General features: G+C 40.6%; 1 protein-coding gene across 5 annotated transcripts in view; it reads right to left on the reverse strand.

Moving 5' to 3' along the window:
• The window catches only part of KATNAL1 (katanin catalytic subunit A1 like 1), a 228,585-nt gene that overhangs the window by 95,675 nt on the left and 116,786 nt on the right, over positions 1–16,124 (reverse strand). For all 5 annotated transcript variants that reach the window (XM_029602623.1, XM_029602625.1, XM_029602624.1 and 2 more), the window contains exon 5: positions 144–271. In XM_029602623.1, the coding sequence (XP_029458483.1) occupies positions 144–271 (128 nt within the window). The remainder of the gene's footprint in view (positions 1–143; positions 272–16,124) is intronic.

The raw sequence follows: 16,124 nt of genomic DNA on the forward strand, positions 1-16,124 counted from the left end.
TGCAAAAGAGGCTTGCACCAAAACATAGTACCATGTATTTGTGCATGCTCAAATCTAAAACTACAGATAGACTCAAACAATTATTTTTATTTATTTTTTTCTCTTTGCTTTAGGAAAATATTGCTGTGAAAAAGTCTTCATACCAGTGAACATTGGGATTCCTGGATATTATGTCCCTTTCCAGAGCTTCAACCAGATCTTCATCATACCCGGCTCCATCAAATTTCTTCATTTCTCCATCGCCAGCACCATCTTGCACATTTTTCCTGCCCTACACATGAATATAAAATTAACACTGAAATATCTTGTCTTCATTAACACAAACTATACCTGCCAAAGTTATCATCAGTATAGGCCACAAAGATCTTTAATGTATTTTCAGCAGACTTTGCTAGCAATGCCTTTTCCAGCTGTAAAACCGGTGGTTATAAAATATTGTACATTCTGTTTTGCCCTGGTACTGTGGAACTCAGTTCCTTTGGAGGTTTGTTTAGAACTTTGCTACTTGAAGATCAGCAAGAGATACAAAAGTTTTGGTTACCTGAACAGGTCTTTGGATAGGCTTGCCAAGGAAAGGTCTTTAAGCATGCATAGGCTTGTAAACTGGGGCCTTTTAGGATTTGTTTCTGTTCTGATGGGAATGACGACTTGTAAACTGAGATGTGGACTTACCCTTGGCTACTTTTTTTAAATCTTTTTCTGTATGTTGTAATGTTAATCAGGTTTGATTTGGGGAGGGGGATGATGTTTATATATGTTAACTGTATTATTATTATTAGGGTTTATAAGGTTGGATTTTTATTGTTATATGTGGTAAATTCATTGATTTCTGTCTTTTGTTGTAACCTGCTTTGGAGTTTTGCAATTAAAAGCAGGCAATCAAGTGTAAGTAGTAATTAAATAATTATATACTATGCAATGTCATTTTAAAAGAAGAAACCGTCTAATTTATTTTTTATTTATTTTTACAAGAATTTCGGTATATAAAACTGTTAAATAAATAAATAAATAAATAAAATTTATTTAGAGCTTTTCTATACCGGCATTCATGATACAATCATATCATGCCAGTTTACAGATAACAGGGGGTGCAGTAACTTTGTACATTTAACAAGTGCATAAGAAACAAAACGTTACAATATAACAGGGTTGCTGGAACTGGTGGAGGAAGGAGACAATAATTAAAGAATTTATACAGAAGTAAATTTACATTGAGCAGTATTTACATTGTGCAGCAATGGTCTGTTAATGGAAATTAGACTCGGGAAAGGCTTGTTTAAATAGCCAAGTCTTAAGCCTTTTTCTGAATGTTAATAAGCATGGTTCCAGTCTGAGATCAGGTGGTAATGTATTCCAGAGAGAGGGGCCCACTTTGGAAAAGGTCCTGTTTCTGAGTGCTAGATGGTGTGTAGATTTGGTAGGGGGGATAAGCAGGGAACCTCTGTAGGCTTCTCTGATGGGTCTGAATGATGTGTGTAGTCTGAGGAGGGCTTGGGAATGGATGGTTTTATGGATGACGGTGATGGACTTGTGTAGAATTCTGAACTGTATTGGTAGCCAGTGTAGATTTTTTAGAATGGGAGAGATGTGGTCTCTTCTGGAATTTGTCAGGATTCTAGCTGCCGCATTCTGGAGCATCTGAAGTGGTTTTATGGATGAGGACGGGAGACCTAGCAAGATAGAGTTGCAATATTCTATCTTGGAGAATATTATGGCTTGTAGGACTGTTCTGAAGTCATGAAAGTGTAGGAGTGGTTTCATTCTTTTTATTACCTGCAGCTTATAGAAGCAGTTAGTTGGTAGTATTGTTAATATTTTTAGATTCAGGTGATTGTCTATTACTACTCCTAGGTCTCTTGCTTGTGTGACAATGGTTTTAGATGGAGCACTTTGTGGGGAATTGCTGTTTTCGGGAGTGATGAGGAGGATTTCCGTTTTGGCTGAGTTTAGTATCAGGTTTAGGTTTGCAAGGAGTCGGTTGATCTCTTGGAGGCAGTTTTCCCAGTGTTTTGAGTGTTTTGGTGATAGATTCTTTGATGGGTATCAGAATTTGCACGTCGGCGGCATATAGGAAATGTTTCAGTTGTAGGTTGGTTAACAGTTGGCATAGAGGAAGAAGGTATATGTTGAATAGAGTTGGGGATAGGGAGGAACCTTGAGGAACTCCTAGAGAGGAATTGTAGCGGGTGGATTCTTTATTATTGATTCTAACTTTGTAATCTCTGTTACAGAGGAATTTTTTGAACCATGTGTGGGCAGAGCCTGTTATTCCAATGTCTGACAGGCGGTTGAGGAGGCTGGCATGGTTTACAGTGTCGAACGCCGCCGACAGGTCTAGGAGAATTAGTAGGAAAGATTGTCCTTTATCCAAGCCCATGATGAGGTGGTCTGTTAGCGATAAGAGTAGGGTTTCAGTGCTTAAAGCCTTGCGGAACACATACTGGGAGGGGTATAGTATTTCGTGATCTTCTAGGTAGTCCGAGAGTTGTGAATTGACCAGTTTTTCCAAAATCTTTGCTACAAAAGGCAGGCTGGAAATTGGGCGGAAGTTGTTTGGATTCTTGGGATCCAAATCTGGTTTCTTTAGTAGTGGTCTAAGAGAAGCAATTTTTAGGGCATCAGGGAAGATTCCCTGTGTTCAAGAACAGCTTATGATGTCTGCTAGTGGTTTGGAGATGGTTTCAGGTATTAGCAGAAGGAGTTTTGACGGTATTAGGTCGAGGGGATGGGAGGAAGGTTTCATTTTCTTTAACAGAGATTGGATCTCTGAAGCGGTGGTAGGTTCGAACGAATCCAGCGAGGTTCTTTTGTTGAGGAGGTGGTAGGAGCTAATCAGCGATGTGGGGCTAGGGGGCAAGAGATTGGAGATTTTGCTTTGGAAGAATAGGGCTAGTTCATCGGCTTTGGCTTGTTCATTGGCTTTGGCTTGTTCATTGGCTTTGGCTTGTTCATTGGCTTTGGCTTGTTCATTAGGGATAGATGGTGTGTTAGGTTGAGTTAGTTCGGATACGTAGGAGAAGAGGGCTTTTGCGTCGAAGGTAAGGTCGTGAATCTTGTGAGCGTGGAAAACCCTTTTTGCCTTTAGGGTTGAGTTCCTGTAATGATGGAGGGCGGATTTGTAGGCGGAAAGTGTGTTGGGACAAGGAGTTTTGCGCCATTTGTTTTCCTTTTTTCTGAGGATTTGTTTGAGTTTCCGTAGGTCATTAGTGAATCATGGTTGTCTCTTCGGCAAATTTGGGTTGAGTTTTTTTGTTGATAGTGGACATAATTTATTTGCTATTTCCTCTGTGATATTGCTCCAGGATGATAAGGCTGAGTTGGGATCTGAGAGGTTTAAGTGTGGAAGTTCTTTAGCCAGGTGGATGCTGAGGTCAGCAGAAGAACAAGATCTTCTGTAGGTAAACGAAGATTGAGGGGGGTGAGGGTTACAGGTTTCAGTTATTGAGAAAGTAGCAGAGATTAGTGAGTGATCCAACCAGGGGACCCGTGTGCATACAGGAGGGGATGAGTGCTTGATGCCAGAGTTTATGAAAATGAGGTCCAGGGTGTGGCCTGCTTTGTGGGTGGGCTTGTTGATAATCTGTTGGAAGCCCATGGCTGTAAGTGTGGAGAGTAAGGATTCACAGTTGGCCCCGAGTGTAGTGCAGTCAACATGTAGGTTGAAATCTCCTAGGATCAAGGCAGGGGAGTCCAGGTTTATGTGTTTTGCAATTAATTCTACTATGGGGGAGGCATCTGAGTCGAGGAGTCCTGGTGGGGCGTAGACTAAGAGGATTTGGAGTTCGTCTGTTTTGAAGAAGCCCGTTTCTAATTTTGAATCCGATTTTACTGGGAGTTGGGAGACTCTCAGTTCTTTTTTGGTTGCTAGGAGGCGGCCCCCACCCCTTTCCTTTGGTCGGGAGGGAAAAGAAGTCGTACATCTGTGTGGGGAGTTGATTTATTAGGGCTATGTCTGTTGGTTTCAGCCAAGTTTCTGTTATGGCGCAGATGTCCGGTTTGGCATCTAGGAGATAGTCATTGAGGATCAGAGTTTTTTTGGTGATGGATTGTGCATTGAATAGTGTCAGGGAGAATAGAGTGAGACCTAGGAGTTGGGTGAGAGGTGAAATCAAGATCGGAATGAGAGATTTAGAAGAGTGTGGATCGTGTTGCATTTGTTGTTTTTCCAGTGTTGTGGAAGCTGTGGTGAAGAATAGGGATTGGGAGTCCCGGAAGCATTATGTTCTAGTTGTGCAGTAAAGGATGGGTTGAGTGCTGGATGAATGCCATAACAAAAGGAAAGCAAAATCAAACTCGACAGCAGTGATTATTTTACATTTATACTAAATACATAACTGTCTCTTTATTTAAATGTTTTTATGTAATTTTTTTTCTCCTTGTTCTCTCTCCATTATGCTATCTGTTCCATGTAAACTGATGTGATGTGCAAACTAATGTCGGTATAAAAAAGCTTTGAATAAATAAATAAATGATTTTATGGCCAGAGGGCACTGACAGCACACTGCTGCAGAACAGAGTGCAAGAACATAGGAAAATGACCAAAGTACCTTACCTAAGGAAACTATAAAGGACAAAAAACTGTGGAACTCAACAACGAATGATTCTGTGAATTTGGCAAAATCTGGAAGACCCAGAAACAGGAGTGTGAGGTAACAAAAATTGCGACTCAAGAGTTCTGCGGAAAAAGGACTGTCAGGTCGCATAATAGCATGCATGGGCATGCTCAGTGAAAGTTCTAGAAATTGACATAAGTTTTTCGTTCCAGGCTCTATTGGTTGGTGTCACCCATGTGTGAGATTTGCCATCCTGCTGGTCTTTGGAGAAACATTTTTACAAAACTGTTTATCAGAAGAGAAATTTGACCTCAAATGAATTTTGCATTATGCAAGTCATCTTTCTCTGGGAGCATGCCAGCAAGGCCAGCTTTGGAGTCAGTGTTGAAATATACCTTTAAATGGGTACCAAAAGTTAAAGATTTGGGAAATACTTCAGTGAATTACAATGTACACTGTACTTTTGATCTGTTATTATTTGTAATTTATTTTGAGTGTCCATCAGGACAAATAAAGAAATTAACAAGTGAAATGATTGTGTCACTTATCTCAAAGCTGCTTTCTTTCGGCCACCTAGTGACCAGTTTCTCTATTTATACATCAGAATAAAATCATCAATTCATCATTCATCACCAATATTCCTGCTTGCAAAGTACCTTATAACACACAAAAGTTAAATTCCTCATATGCAAACCTTGGTTTCAGTCAGTAGAAGAGAAAATAAATACTTCTCTGCTTTGGTACTGAAATGTCAATAAAAAAAAGAGAGATTATACGCTTCTTCCTTTTTATAATAGACTCCAAGCGACCAGATCTTGAAATCTGGTGGTAATTCTTGTGAATTATTTTACAATGTTAAATCGCTAATTCTACATGCTCTATAGATCCTTGTGCTACTGCACTACTAAAATGTTCTGATGACATTGCTCCTACTTTAACACAGATTATAAATCTTTTTCTTTCTACTGGAACTTTTCCAGCTTGTATCAAAAATGTCTGTTACCCTTATTCTGAAGAATCTTTCTTTAGATCCTTCTGACCTGTCTAACTAATGGCCAGTTTTCACTCTTCTTTTTCTTGAGAAGCTGATATAATCTGCAGTGTTAAAACAACTCTCTCAATTCTTTGACGAGAATTTCATACTTGACCAGCACCAATTCAGTTTTTGCCATCATAGCAGCTCTGAATATCTCCTCCTCTCCAATCTTGACACCATTCACTTGTAGTTTTGACTCTGGTACACGCTATGTCCTCTTTCTCTTTGATATTTTTTGCTTTTGATACCATAGATCATACTATTCTTCTGTCATTTATCTGAAGTGGGTATATCGGGATCAGTTTTTGGTTTTGTTTTTTTTTGGGGGGGGGGGGTTACTGCTTTTCCTCATATATTTATGGGCACTTTTAGCAAGTGAAATTTCATGGAACCAACTCTTCTTGGCTTCCAATCTCTTCAGGGGTACCACAGGGATCTGCTTTATCAGCTGAGCTTTTTCATGCATTTTACTCCTCTGTCGTCTTCTTGGGGTTTCATATAAATTGTATGCAAATGATATATAATTTCTTTTTCCTCTCTATTCCACAAGGGCTGCTTCTATGCACTTTGCTTTTATCTGTCTTCAAACTATTACGTCATGGCTTTCTGCTAACCGCCTTTCTTTGAATCTTAAAAAAAATCCAATATCACCTTCTTACCTAAAATTTATACAGACTTTGGTATAGTGTAACACCATTCCCATCTTATCTGCCTTCCCCAACCTCAGCGTTATTCTTGACCCCACTCTGTTACCTCACATGAGAATTACTGTTAAAAACTCCTTTTACAAGTTAAGGATGTTACGACATTTGAAGCCTATATTATTGACCAATTTCTTTCCTGTTCTCCAAGCTCTCATTTTCCCCTCCCTTGATTACTGCAATTCCTTTTTACGTTAGTCTCCCCCAAAATTCTATCCATGCTCTACAAATCATTCAAAATGCCGCTGCTCTGTTAATTACTAATACCCCGATTAGCCACCATATCACCCCGGTCTTAAAAGATTTGCATTGGCTTCCCATTTCTTTTCAAATTCAATCTAAAATTGCCATATCCATTAACAGCCTCTTACATAATTTGAAGTCCCCATGGATCAGCTCCATCTTGAGAATTCATACTCCTATTCGAACACTCAGGTCCTCCAATCAGTTCCTATTGGACGCTCCTCTTCCTAAGGCAGCCACTTAGCATCCACACATGAATGCTCCTTCTCAATCTTCTTGCCAATTTTCTGGAATTCATTTCCCCTTTCCCTGCACCTCACATAGGACACAAAGATATTTTAAAAAGCATTAAAAACTCACCTATTTAAAGAAGTCTTTCACTAGTCCTTCTCCCGCCAGCTTCACTCTATCTTGCAGGTGTATGTAAACTTTTAGTATGCTTTTGTTAGCTTGTTTTATTGTTATTTTTATTATACCCCGCCCCAAATGTTGGAGAGGTGGGTAATAAATGCTTTTAATCAAATAAATAAATAAATAAATAAATATAGTTAAAGCCTTTCCATCTGGTACCTTTTGCTAACCTTTTATTAGCTGTTCTTTTTTGAAAAGTGAGGCTGAAATTTGGTCTCCAATTATTTCTGATCATCAGAAATATGGTGATTTTTATTTCTGTTTTTAATACATTTTATATGTATTATATGTATATTTATTATTCTTTCTGAAGGGTGCATATATATATGTTATATATATATTTTTGTGTTTATGTTGTAACCTACCAAGAACAAGATATTTGGATTGGTGAGTTATACATGATATTTTAGTAAATAAATAAAAATCTAAGCACAGGGAAATATTTGGGTGGCCCAAAATGTGTGCCTGGCATCCATCACAAGGAGCACTTAGCACAACATCCAAGGGCATCTCGCTGGAGCCAGGCTGCTAAAAGGAGTCAACAGTCTAAGGCATCCCCCAGAGCAGCTCCCTGCTGCCTTGCAACACAGAAGACAGGAGGAGGGAGAGAAGGACAAAGAAGGGAAATGTCTGCAGAGGTAGGGGATGAAAAGAAGTTACAGCCAATTGTCCAGGTAAGGAATATGCAGACTCCCTATCAATGAAGCTGTGCCACCACCACTGCCAAGCAATTTGTGAATACCCTCAGCATCATAGACAATCCCAAATGGGAGCACCTTTTATTGGTACTGCACATCCTTCACCACAAACCTGAAGGACTTTCAGGGGAAAGCATAAGGGTGTGCACGCAAGCATCATTCAGATCCAGAGCATACATCCAATCCCTCAGTTGACTGAAAAGGAGGATAGACTGGAAAGAGTTCATCTTGAACCACTCCCAAACTAGCAGTTCTTAAATCCAGAATGGGTCTCAAGTCTTATGATTTTTTTTTTTAGGTGGGGAATTAGAAAATAGAGAATAGAACCCTTGGCCAGGCTCCTCAGAAGATACAGACTCAATCGCTTTCTGCAGGAGGAGTGACTCCACTTAACAGTATTTGGGCAGATTGAGACAGGAATGAACTGAAGACAGAGCTCCCATGCATAGAAGAATGGTGAGCAAAAGACAAGTAGTAGACATATTCTACAACTTTCATAATGACTGGTCTTTGATGATCCAATCAAACAAAACTTCACTCCACAATTTTCCCCAACAATTTCAAGTGTGAGTCTACTCAGATATTTGAAAAATGAAGGAAAAAGACCTCAGAGACTCATGTTTGTTCTATCAAGAACAGATAACATGTACGAGGTAATTGAAATCATCGGTCTTAAAAACCTCCGACCACCACACTTATTACAATAATTAACTCCAAAAAATGTTGTTCTTTCTCTTTTGGTTTTAATTTGCATTCCAGTACTGTTGTACACCATCTTCACTGAATATGTTGCTCAAATTTATAAACCATTATATATGAACACGCTGGTTTGTTAACTTATCTGTGCTGATCCATTATATTTGCCCCATTGGGTTTGCCTCAGTCATTAAAACTGGTGCCAAGGACTTCCAGTGATGCACTGCTATGGACTGGATACAGGGGAGTAGAGTACCCACAGTATTCTTCTCAAACCCCCTTTTTTTTTTGGGTGTTTTTTCTTTTAGATTATGCACTCAGTGGTGGAAGTGTCAGAGAATTATTAAATACCTACACTGGACACAACTGGACTGAGATATGCCCTCTAAGGTCTCCCAAACTACTAGAGATAAAACTAAGGCAAGAGAGCAAAAGATGGCAGCCAGTAGGGAGAAAAAGAAACTTGTGGCAGTGAACTCTGAGGATATGGTTCAATGCATTTCAAGAAGTGTCTCCGTGGAGTTAGATGATCACCTTAACAAGTTGCAATCAGCAATGGAAGAAATTAAAGTTCTGGAGACTATAGCTCAAAAAGGATAGAGACAGGATGGAAGCAGTCCAGAGAAGGGCAATCAAAATGGTTTGGGATTTGTATTGGAAGATCTATGAGGAAAGACTAAAGGATATAAATATGTATACCCCAGAGGAGAGGAAGTGCAGTGGAGATATGATACAGATCTTCAGATACCTGAAAGGCATGAATGATGCATATACATCAAATCTTTTCCATTGAAATGAAAAATGTAGAACTAGGGGTCACAATATGAAACTCCATGTTGGGGACATCTGAAAACCAACATCAGAAAATATTTCTTCACAGAGAGGGTGGTGGACACTTTCAATGCCCTTCCAGAAGAGGTGGTGAAGACGAGAACAATGATGAAATTCAAAAGGGCATAGGATAAGCATTGTGGATCCCTACAGGCTAGAGGATGGAAATGAAGAAATAGGGTAACCTATATTAACTTTAGGTGCAACATTTCAGATTGGGAGTAACCTGCATGAAGCGGCACTTACTACTCTTAACATAGGGCTTGTGTTGACCAGAATAAAGATTGGGTGACAAGCCTGCACAATTGAGACAACAAATTCATGGCTAGGTTGTGGCATAGAGCAATTTATGAGACACTTTTGCATCTGCAGCCCAATTAGCTTTGAAGCTTTTATTTATTTAGAATTTTTCTATACCGACATTCTTGAACAAAGATATCAAATCATATCGGTTTACAATTAAACAGAACAGTCGCGGCTATGGCGTTACATCGAACATAGAACATTTAGCAATGAACATAGAACAGGTCAACAATTCAACAATAACAAATAGTGAAATGATTCATCAGTGAATAACATAATATATATAGAGCAACAACAACTGGGGCGGCTGTGGGCGTAACATCAAAGTACGTTTAATGGAGTATCATTATGCAGCTGCATAATGGATAATGCGTAGCGGGAGCACAAGGCATAGGGTAGCAATGAGAGTCTGGCTAAGTGGTGGAGGGAAGGAGGAGTATGTAGAAAGGAAGGATGTGAGGTGTTGAATCAAGATTGGCGGGATATAATATGGAAGTAATGGGAGATCACGTGTCTCCTTAAAGATCCTTAGTGATCGAGTGTCTCCTTAAAGTAATGGGAGATCAAGTAAATAAGTAATGGGTGATCAAGTTAATAAAGTAATGGGTGATCAAGTGTCTCCTTAAAGATCCTAAGGGATCGAGTGTCTCCTTAAAGAGTATGATACGGAGGTAATGGGTGATCAAGTGTCACCCATTACTGACACTTGACACAGATGCAACACTGCTCTTCCTTAACAGCGGAGGAATTGGATTCAGATGACAGCCAAAGCTGCAACCTGACTTGTACAGTATGGGGTACTAATACGTAGACATTTGGGAAAAAGCATTATGTGGCACAGGACTGCTTCTACAGCCAAGTCCAAAAGCAAAACATGTTAAGACAGCATCCAGCACTCCTGCATCCAGCATTCTCCCAACTATCGTCCAGTCACTCCAGCATCCAGCATTCTTCCCAGCAATTGTACAACCACTCCCACATTCAGCATTCTTCCAGTAATCGTCCAGTCACTCCTGCATCCAGCATTCTCCCAGCTATCGTCCAGTCACTCCAGCATCCAGCACTCCTGCATCCAGCATTCTCCCAACTATCGTCCAGTCACTCCTGCATCCAGCATTCTTCCAGCAATCGTCCAGTCACTCCTGCATCCAGTAATCTTCCAACAATCTTCTCCGCCAGCAACTTCTTCAGAAAAGACAACATGCTACAAACTTTCCCCATACCAATTATCCCTCGCTTACTCCACAACAGAGCTAATATACCCTTGCTCAATCTACGCTCAAAGAGATCCCTGATTCCAATTATGATCTCCCCTCTAACACAATTCTTAGGCTTATCTTTAATCACCTTAACCCTCTTCAACTCGCAGTCGCTCTTGAAAAAATCCCACATGCTCAACGACCACCTCCAGGACACCCAACCGGATATTTGTGCCATTACCGAAACATGGCTGAAAAACACAGACACCGCCATAATTAACCAACTGCCAACACAACAATATGACATCTTCTCTATCCCCAGACCTAAAAAAAGAGGGGGTGGAATAATGCTAATAGCAAAAAAAGAACTAAGACTATCCCAGCTAGCCTTCAAATCCGCGACCAAACTAGAAATCGGACTATTCAAATCCTCCCAGCTTCAAATCTGCCTTATTTACGTCCCCCCCCCGGGGCTCCTAGAATCCGACCCTTCTCTCCTCATCGAAATCATAGCCATCATTTTAGGAGATTTCAACCTCCATGTCGACTCCCCCTCACCTTCTTCTAATTGCGAAACCCTTCTCTCATCCCTCCAGGCCATGGGATTCAAACAAATTATAAATAATCCCACACACAAGGCAGGCCACACGCTTGACCTGATATTCACGAACGAAACCATCTCGCCCATCTCCCCACCTTCCTGCACCCCCATTCCCTGGTCAGATCACTCGATGATAACTACAAAACTATCTATAAATCAAAATCTGACCCCTATTGCTACTAAATCCTCTATCCAGTTCAGGAAACCTTGTTCCATGGACACTCTCAACAACAGCCTGGCCAAAGACCTAATTAAACTGGACCTCTCCGATGCTGATACCGCTATTAACTCCTGGCAAACTATTACACAATCAGTAGCAAACAGAATCTGCCCCGTATCTTCTAAAGTTATCAACCCGGCCCGCACAAACAAAAAACCCTGGTTCTCAACTGAATTAAGAAAACTCAAACAAGACCTACAACACAAAGAACAACGATGGCGGAAAGATCCCTCCCCTTCCTCACTGGCTTCTTACAAAACAGCAATGAGCTACTATAGGACATCCATTACCCGCACCAAACGAGATTTCTACGCCAAAAAAATACACGGCTTCCTATATGACCCAAAAACTCTATTCTCATATGTTTCTGCCCTTACCACACCCATGCCCCTTACCATCCCAGAAGAAGAAGCCCAGAACAAATCCATAGAGTTGGCTATCTTCTTTGATAACAAAATCAAAAACCTACTTGCACCCCTGGCATCTTCTAACACTTCTCCAAACCCAGCACAACCTCTGAGCCTCGCAACCACTAACCCTCCTCCAACTATCCATAAACAGACACTAGAATCTCTTGAATCGACATCTTCCCTGGAAATAGAATCAATAATCAAGAAAATGAAACCATCTTCACATCCACTGGACCAAATACCGACCAAGCTCCTTCTCACCATCCCTAATACCATTGCTAAACCGCTGGCAGACATCATAAACTGCTCCCTCAATCAAGGATCAGTCCCCGACTCATTAAAAATTGCCTCACTGAAACCCTTACTAAAAAAACCCAACCTGGATCCAGCCAACCCTGTAAACTTCCGCCCCATTACAAACCTACCTTTTATAGCCAAGCTAATGGAAAAGATCGTCAACATCCGACTCACAGATTACCTTGACTCCCACAATATTCTCTACCCATCACAATTCGGATTCAGGAAACGCCTAAACACAGAATCCCTCCTTCTTTCTCTAACAGACAACATCCTGATGGGCCTTGACAAAGGACAATCATACCTTCTAGCCCTACTCGACATTTCTGCAGCGTTCGACACGGTAAACCATTCTATCCTCATCAACCGGCTAATGGAAATTGGCATATCTGGTTCTGCACTGCTCTGGTTCATATCCTTTCTGAAAAACAGGCACTACAAAGTTAAAATAAATGACAAAGAATCCCACCCCATTCCATCAAACCAAGGAGTACCGCAGGGTTCTTCACTTTCCCCTACCCTGTTCAATATATATCTACTCCCTTTATGCCAGCTACTCAATAGCCTCAACCTCACCCATTTTATATACGCGGATGATGTGCAAATCATAATTCCCATCTCGGACCCCATCTCTACTCTAAATTTGTGGAACAACTGCTTACATGCCATCAACCTTCTTCTCTCGAGTCTCAACCTGGTATTAAATACGTCAAAAACGGAACTCCTGATTTTATCCCCTAGTGATAACAACCCCTTCGCCAATAATGCATTCATCCCATTAACAAGCCAGGTCAGAGACCTTGGGGCCACCCTTGACTCTAGAATGAATTTCAAAAAATTCATCAACGCAACAACCAAAGAATGCTTCTTCAAGCTACAGGTCCTGAAACAACTAAGACCGCTCTTACACTTCAAGGATTTCCATTCAGTGCTTCAAGCCATACTGTTTTCAAAAATAGACTACTGTAACGCTCTACTACTCGGTCTTCCCGCTTCTTCTACCAAACCTTTACAGATGCTGCAAAACGCAGCGGCCAGGATCCTTACAAATACACGTCGCAAGGACCATATCACACCAATCCTAAAAATCCTACACTGGCTTCCCATCCAATATAGAATACTTTTCAAGGCTCTCACTATCATCCACAAATCCGTCTACCAGCAATCCACACTCCAACTCACCTTCCCACTCGAATTACATACTTCCGCAAGGCCGCTCAGAACTGCCTACAAAGGATCACTCAAGGCCCCCCCCCAACAAATCCTCGGTCCACAACTCTATTCACAAGAGAGCACTTTCGACAGCAGGTCCGCTACATTGGAACTCGCTTCCCCAAGACTTACGCCAGGAACAATGCCATCTAACATTCAGAAAGAAACTGAAAACCTGGCTGTTCGCCGAAGCTTACCGTTGAAGAAACTTCTCCAACCATCACTGACTCTCACACTCCCACCCCTCCCTTGTCCCCCCCCCTCCTATTCCCCCTCCCCCCCCCCCTACCCACCTCTCCTCCTCTCACATTGGTCTTACCATGTTAATAATCGCCTAAGATAAATCTCCACTTATGTATCTTCTAACATATTGTTTTGTAGATATTGTTTTTTTGTTGATTATATTTATCACTCTCCAGTTGTTATAATGTAAAACCTGTCCTATTTTCCATCTCCCATGTTTTCGCTCCCTGTTTAATGTAACTTAATTTTCTACCTAGATGTTAATTGGTTTCCCCTCAGTTCTATTGTAAACCGGTACGATAAGACCTGGTCTTGAGTACCGGTATAGTAAAAGAAGTTAAATAAATAAATAAATAAGAAGGCTGGTCACCTTTTAAAAATGTTACTATCGGTAATTTTGTTATGGGTTTGATAGTTGCTTGGTATTGATTGTAAATATTACCACCCTTAACATAACACTTGGGGGTGACCTGCATGGTGCAACAGTTGCTGCCCTAGACAGAGGGCTTGGGGGTGATTTGCACAGAGCAGCAGTTGCCACCAAGTGCAACTTGCTGGACATACTGGATGGACCATTTATTCTTCTTCTACCAACTGTTACTGTGTTACCTAGAAAATCGTGGTCGCCAAAATAACTTCAGAATAATAGGTCTGCCAGAATAGATGGAAGATCAGGAGCTTACTGAATTCATCGAGAAGTGGCTGCTGCCATCAGCTGCACAGGCGGCCTCATGATAACCCTTTGCAATGTGAACAAGTGCACGGGGTTGGAATGAGACAGAATAAGGAAGGGAGACCATGACCTATAGAGGCTAAAATTCTGAACTGGACATATAAAATTGATCTACTCAGAGCCTATCAGAAATTCAAGGCAGTGGAATACTCGGGGTGCAGCATTTTATTGTTCAATGATTACTCTGCATGTGTAGTCACACAGCAAAATTTATGGGGCCTGCTTGCTGTAATTTGTATCACAACTGAATCAAATTTGCTTTGCTCTTCCCAGCCAAGTTATGAGTTCACTATCAAGGTAAAAGCTTATTTTTACTTCTCTAGAGGTAAATACTGTTTTTGGCTAATTGAGACAAAGAGGGTGATAATGGATATACAAGTGGTTAGTGACTGAGCTGTTTCATCTATTATTTTTTGCTCCTTAGGAAAATATGAAGTTTTTGCAACACTAGTTGGTGCTATCTGTATAGTCACGATTTGTTTACTAAAAACTGCTTGCATATCTCTTCATCAACTGCACCATTCTGTTGCTATGAAGAGTATCATACAACCAGATAGATATTTGTTTCTCAAGAATAGTTTTTTTTTTTTCTTTTTCTGAGCAGTCAGGTTGCTATTTGCCTAAGGAGGAAGAATGGAGCTCTACATGGAAACGAGGTATGTTTTTATGTTTCTTATTTATCACCAAGTTGAGATTTACCTGTAAAGAAAGGACAGTTTTGTTTTTGAAGAGTTCAAATTCTTTTACAAAATAAACTTCTTTAGCAGTCCATGAGGAAATTAGCTGGGGTGTCTAGCCGACATGATACTTCTAAAGGCAGGGAGAGAATCTTATGTGCTGCACTAGGCTTAGCTGCAGAGCAATCTGCCTTTCCAGTTTGTTTTCTCTTTCTTTTGACCAAATTTGGTGGTGTCTCTCCCACCTTCAGACATGTGCTGTGCAAAACAAATGCAACTGTCACAGCAGTTTTTCTTCTTGTGCTTCTGATAGGGCTATTTTTTCTTTTATATTATTTTCTTCTTCATTCTTTTCATATTAATTTTCCCTTGCTTTAATATATGGTTTATTTGTGACAATGCAAAGGAGGGGCATTGCCTGGGCACACCCTGGCTGGAGGAAGTGCGGGATGCTGGGGGAAAGAGCAAAGAGGAGGGTGGTTGTTTTTTCTATTTTGGGGGTATGGTTTCTTTTGTGTGTATGTTTGGATGATTGAATGATAGTCAAGTGGTAAATTTTGGCAAACATCACTGTGCTTGTCCGCTAATACTATCCAACATGTCTGGTTCTCACATGGATGGAGGACCCTGCTGGACCCTGGGTGCTTAGACTGGGGGCAGTCAGCACTGCTTAGAAGATTACAGTCGGTGCTATTATCACGGCACATATTTTTCTCTTTGGTAGTCTATTATTGTCAGGATTAATGTCACTACACTCAACTTAAAGGGTGGCCACTCCCCAATTATTCACAAGAAACTTTTATGATTGTTCCATCAATTGAAATCTCATGTTACATTTGTTCAGGAAACTCTTAACTCATGAGCAGCAAGCCAAGCTGAAATTGAAAAAAATAAATAAAATAAAAGGGATTGGGTTGGACATTGCTATTTCTCTTCTTTTTCAAGAAGGCCAAGAGGGTGGCCATTCCATTAATAAACAAATTCCCTTTTTATTAGACACTAGTATACATGATGAGGAAGGGAAATATGTAATAGCAGCTGGTACATTATTTGGACGCAA

This window comes from Rhinatrema bivittatum, chromosome 5 (genome assembly GCF_901001135.1).
Source record: "Rhinatrema bivittatum chromosome 5, aRhiBiv1.1, whole genome shotgun sequence".
In the NCBI taxonomy this organism is placed as follows: domain Eukaryota; kingdom Metazoa; phylum Chordata; class Amphibia; order Gymnophiona; family Rhinatrematidae; genus Rhinatrema; species Rhinatrema bivittatum.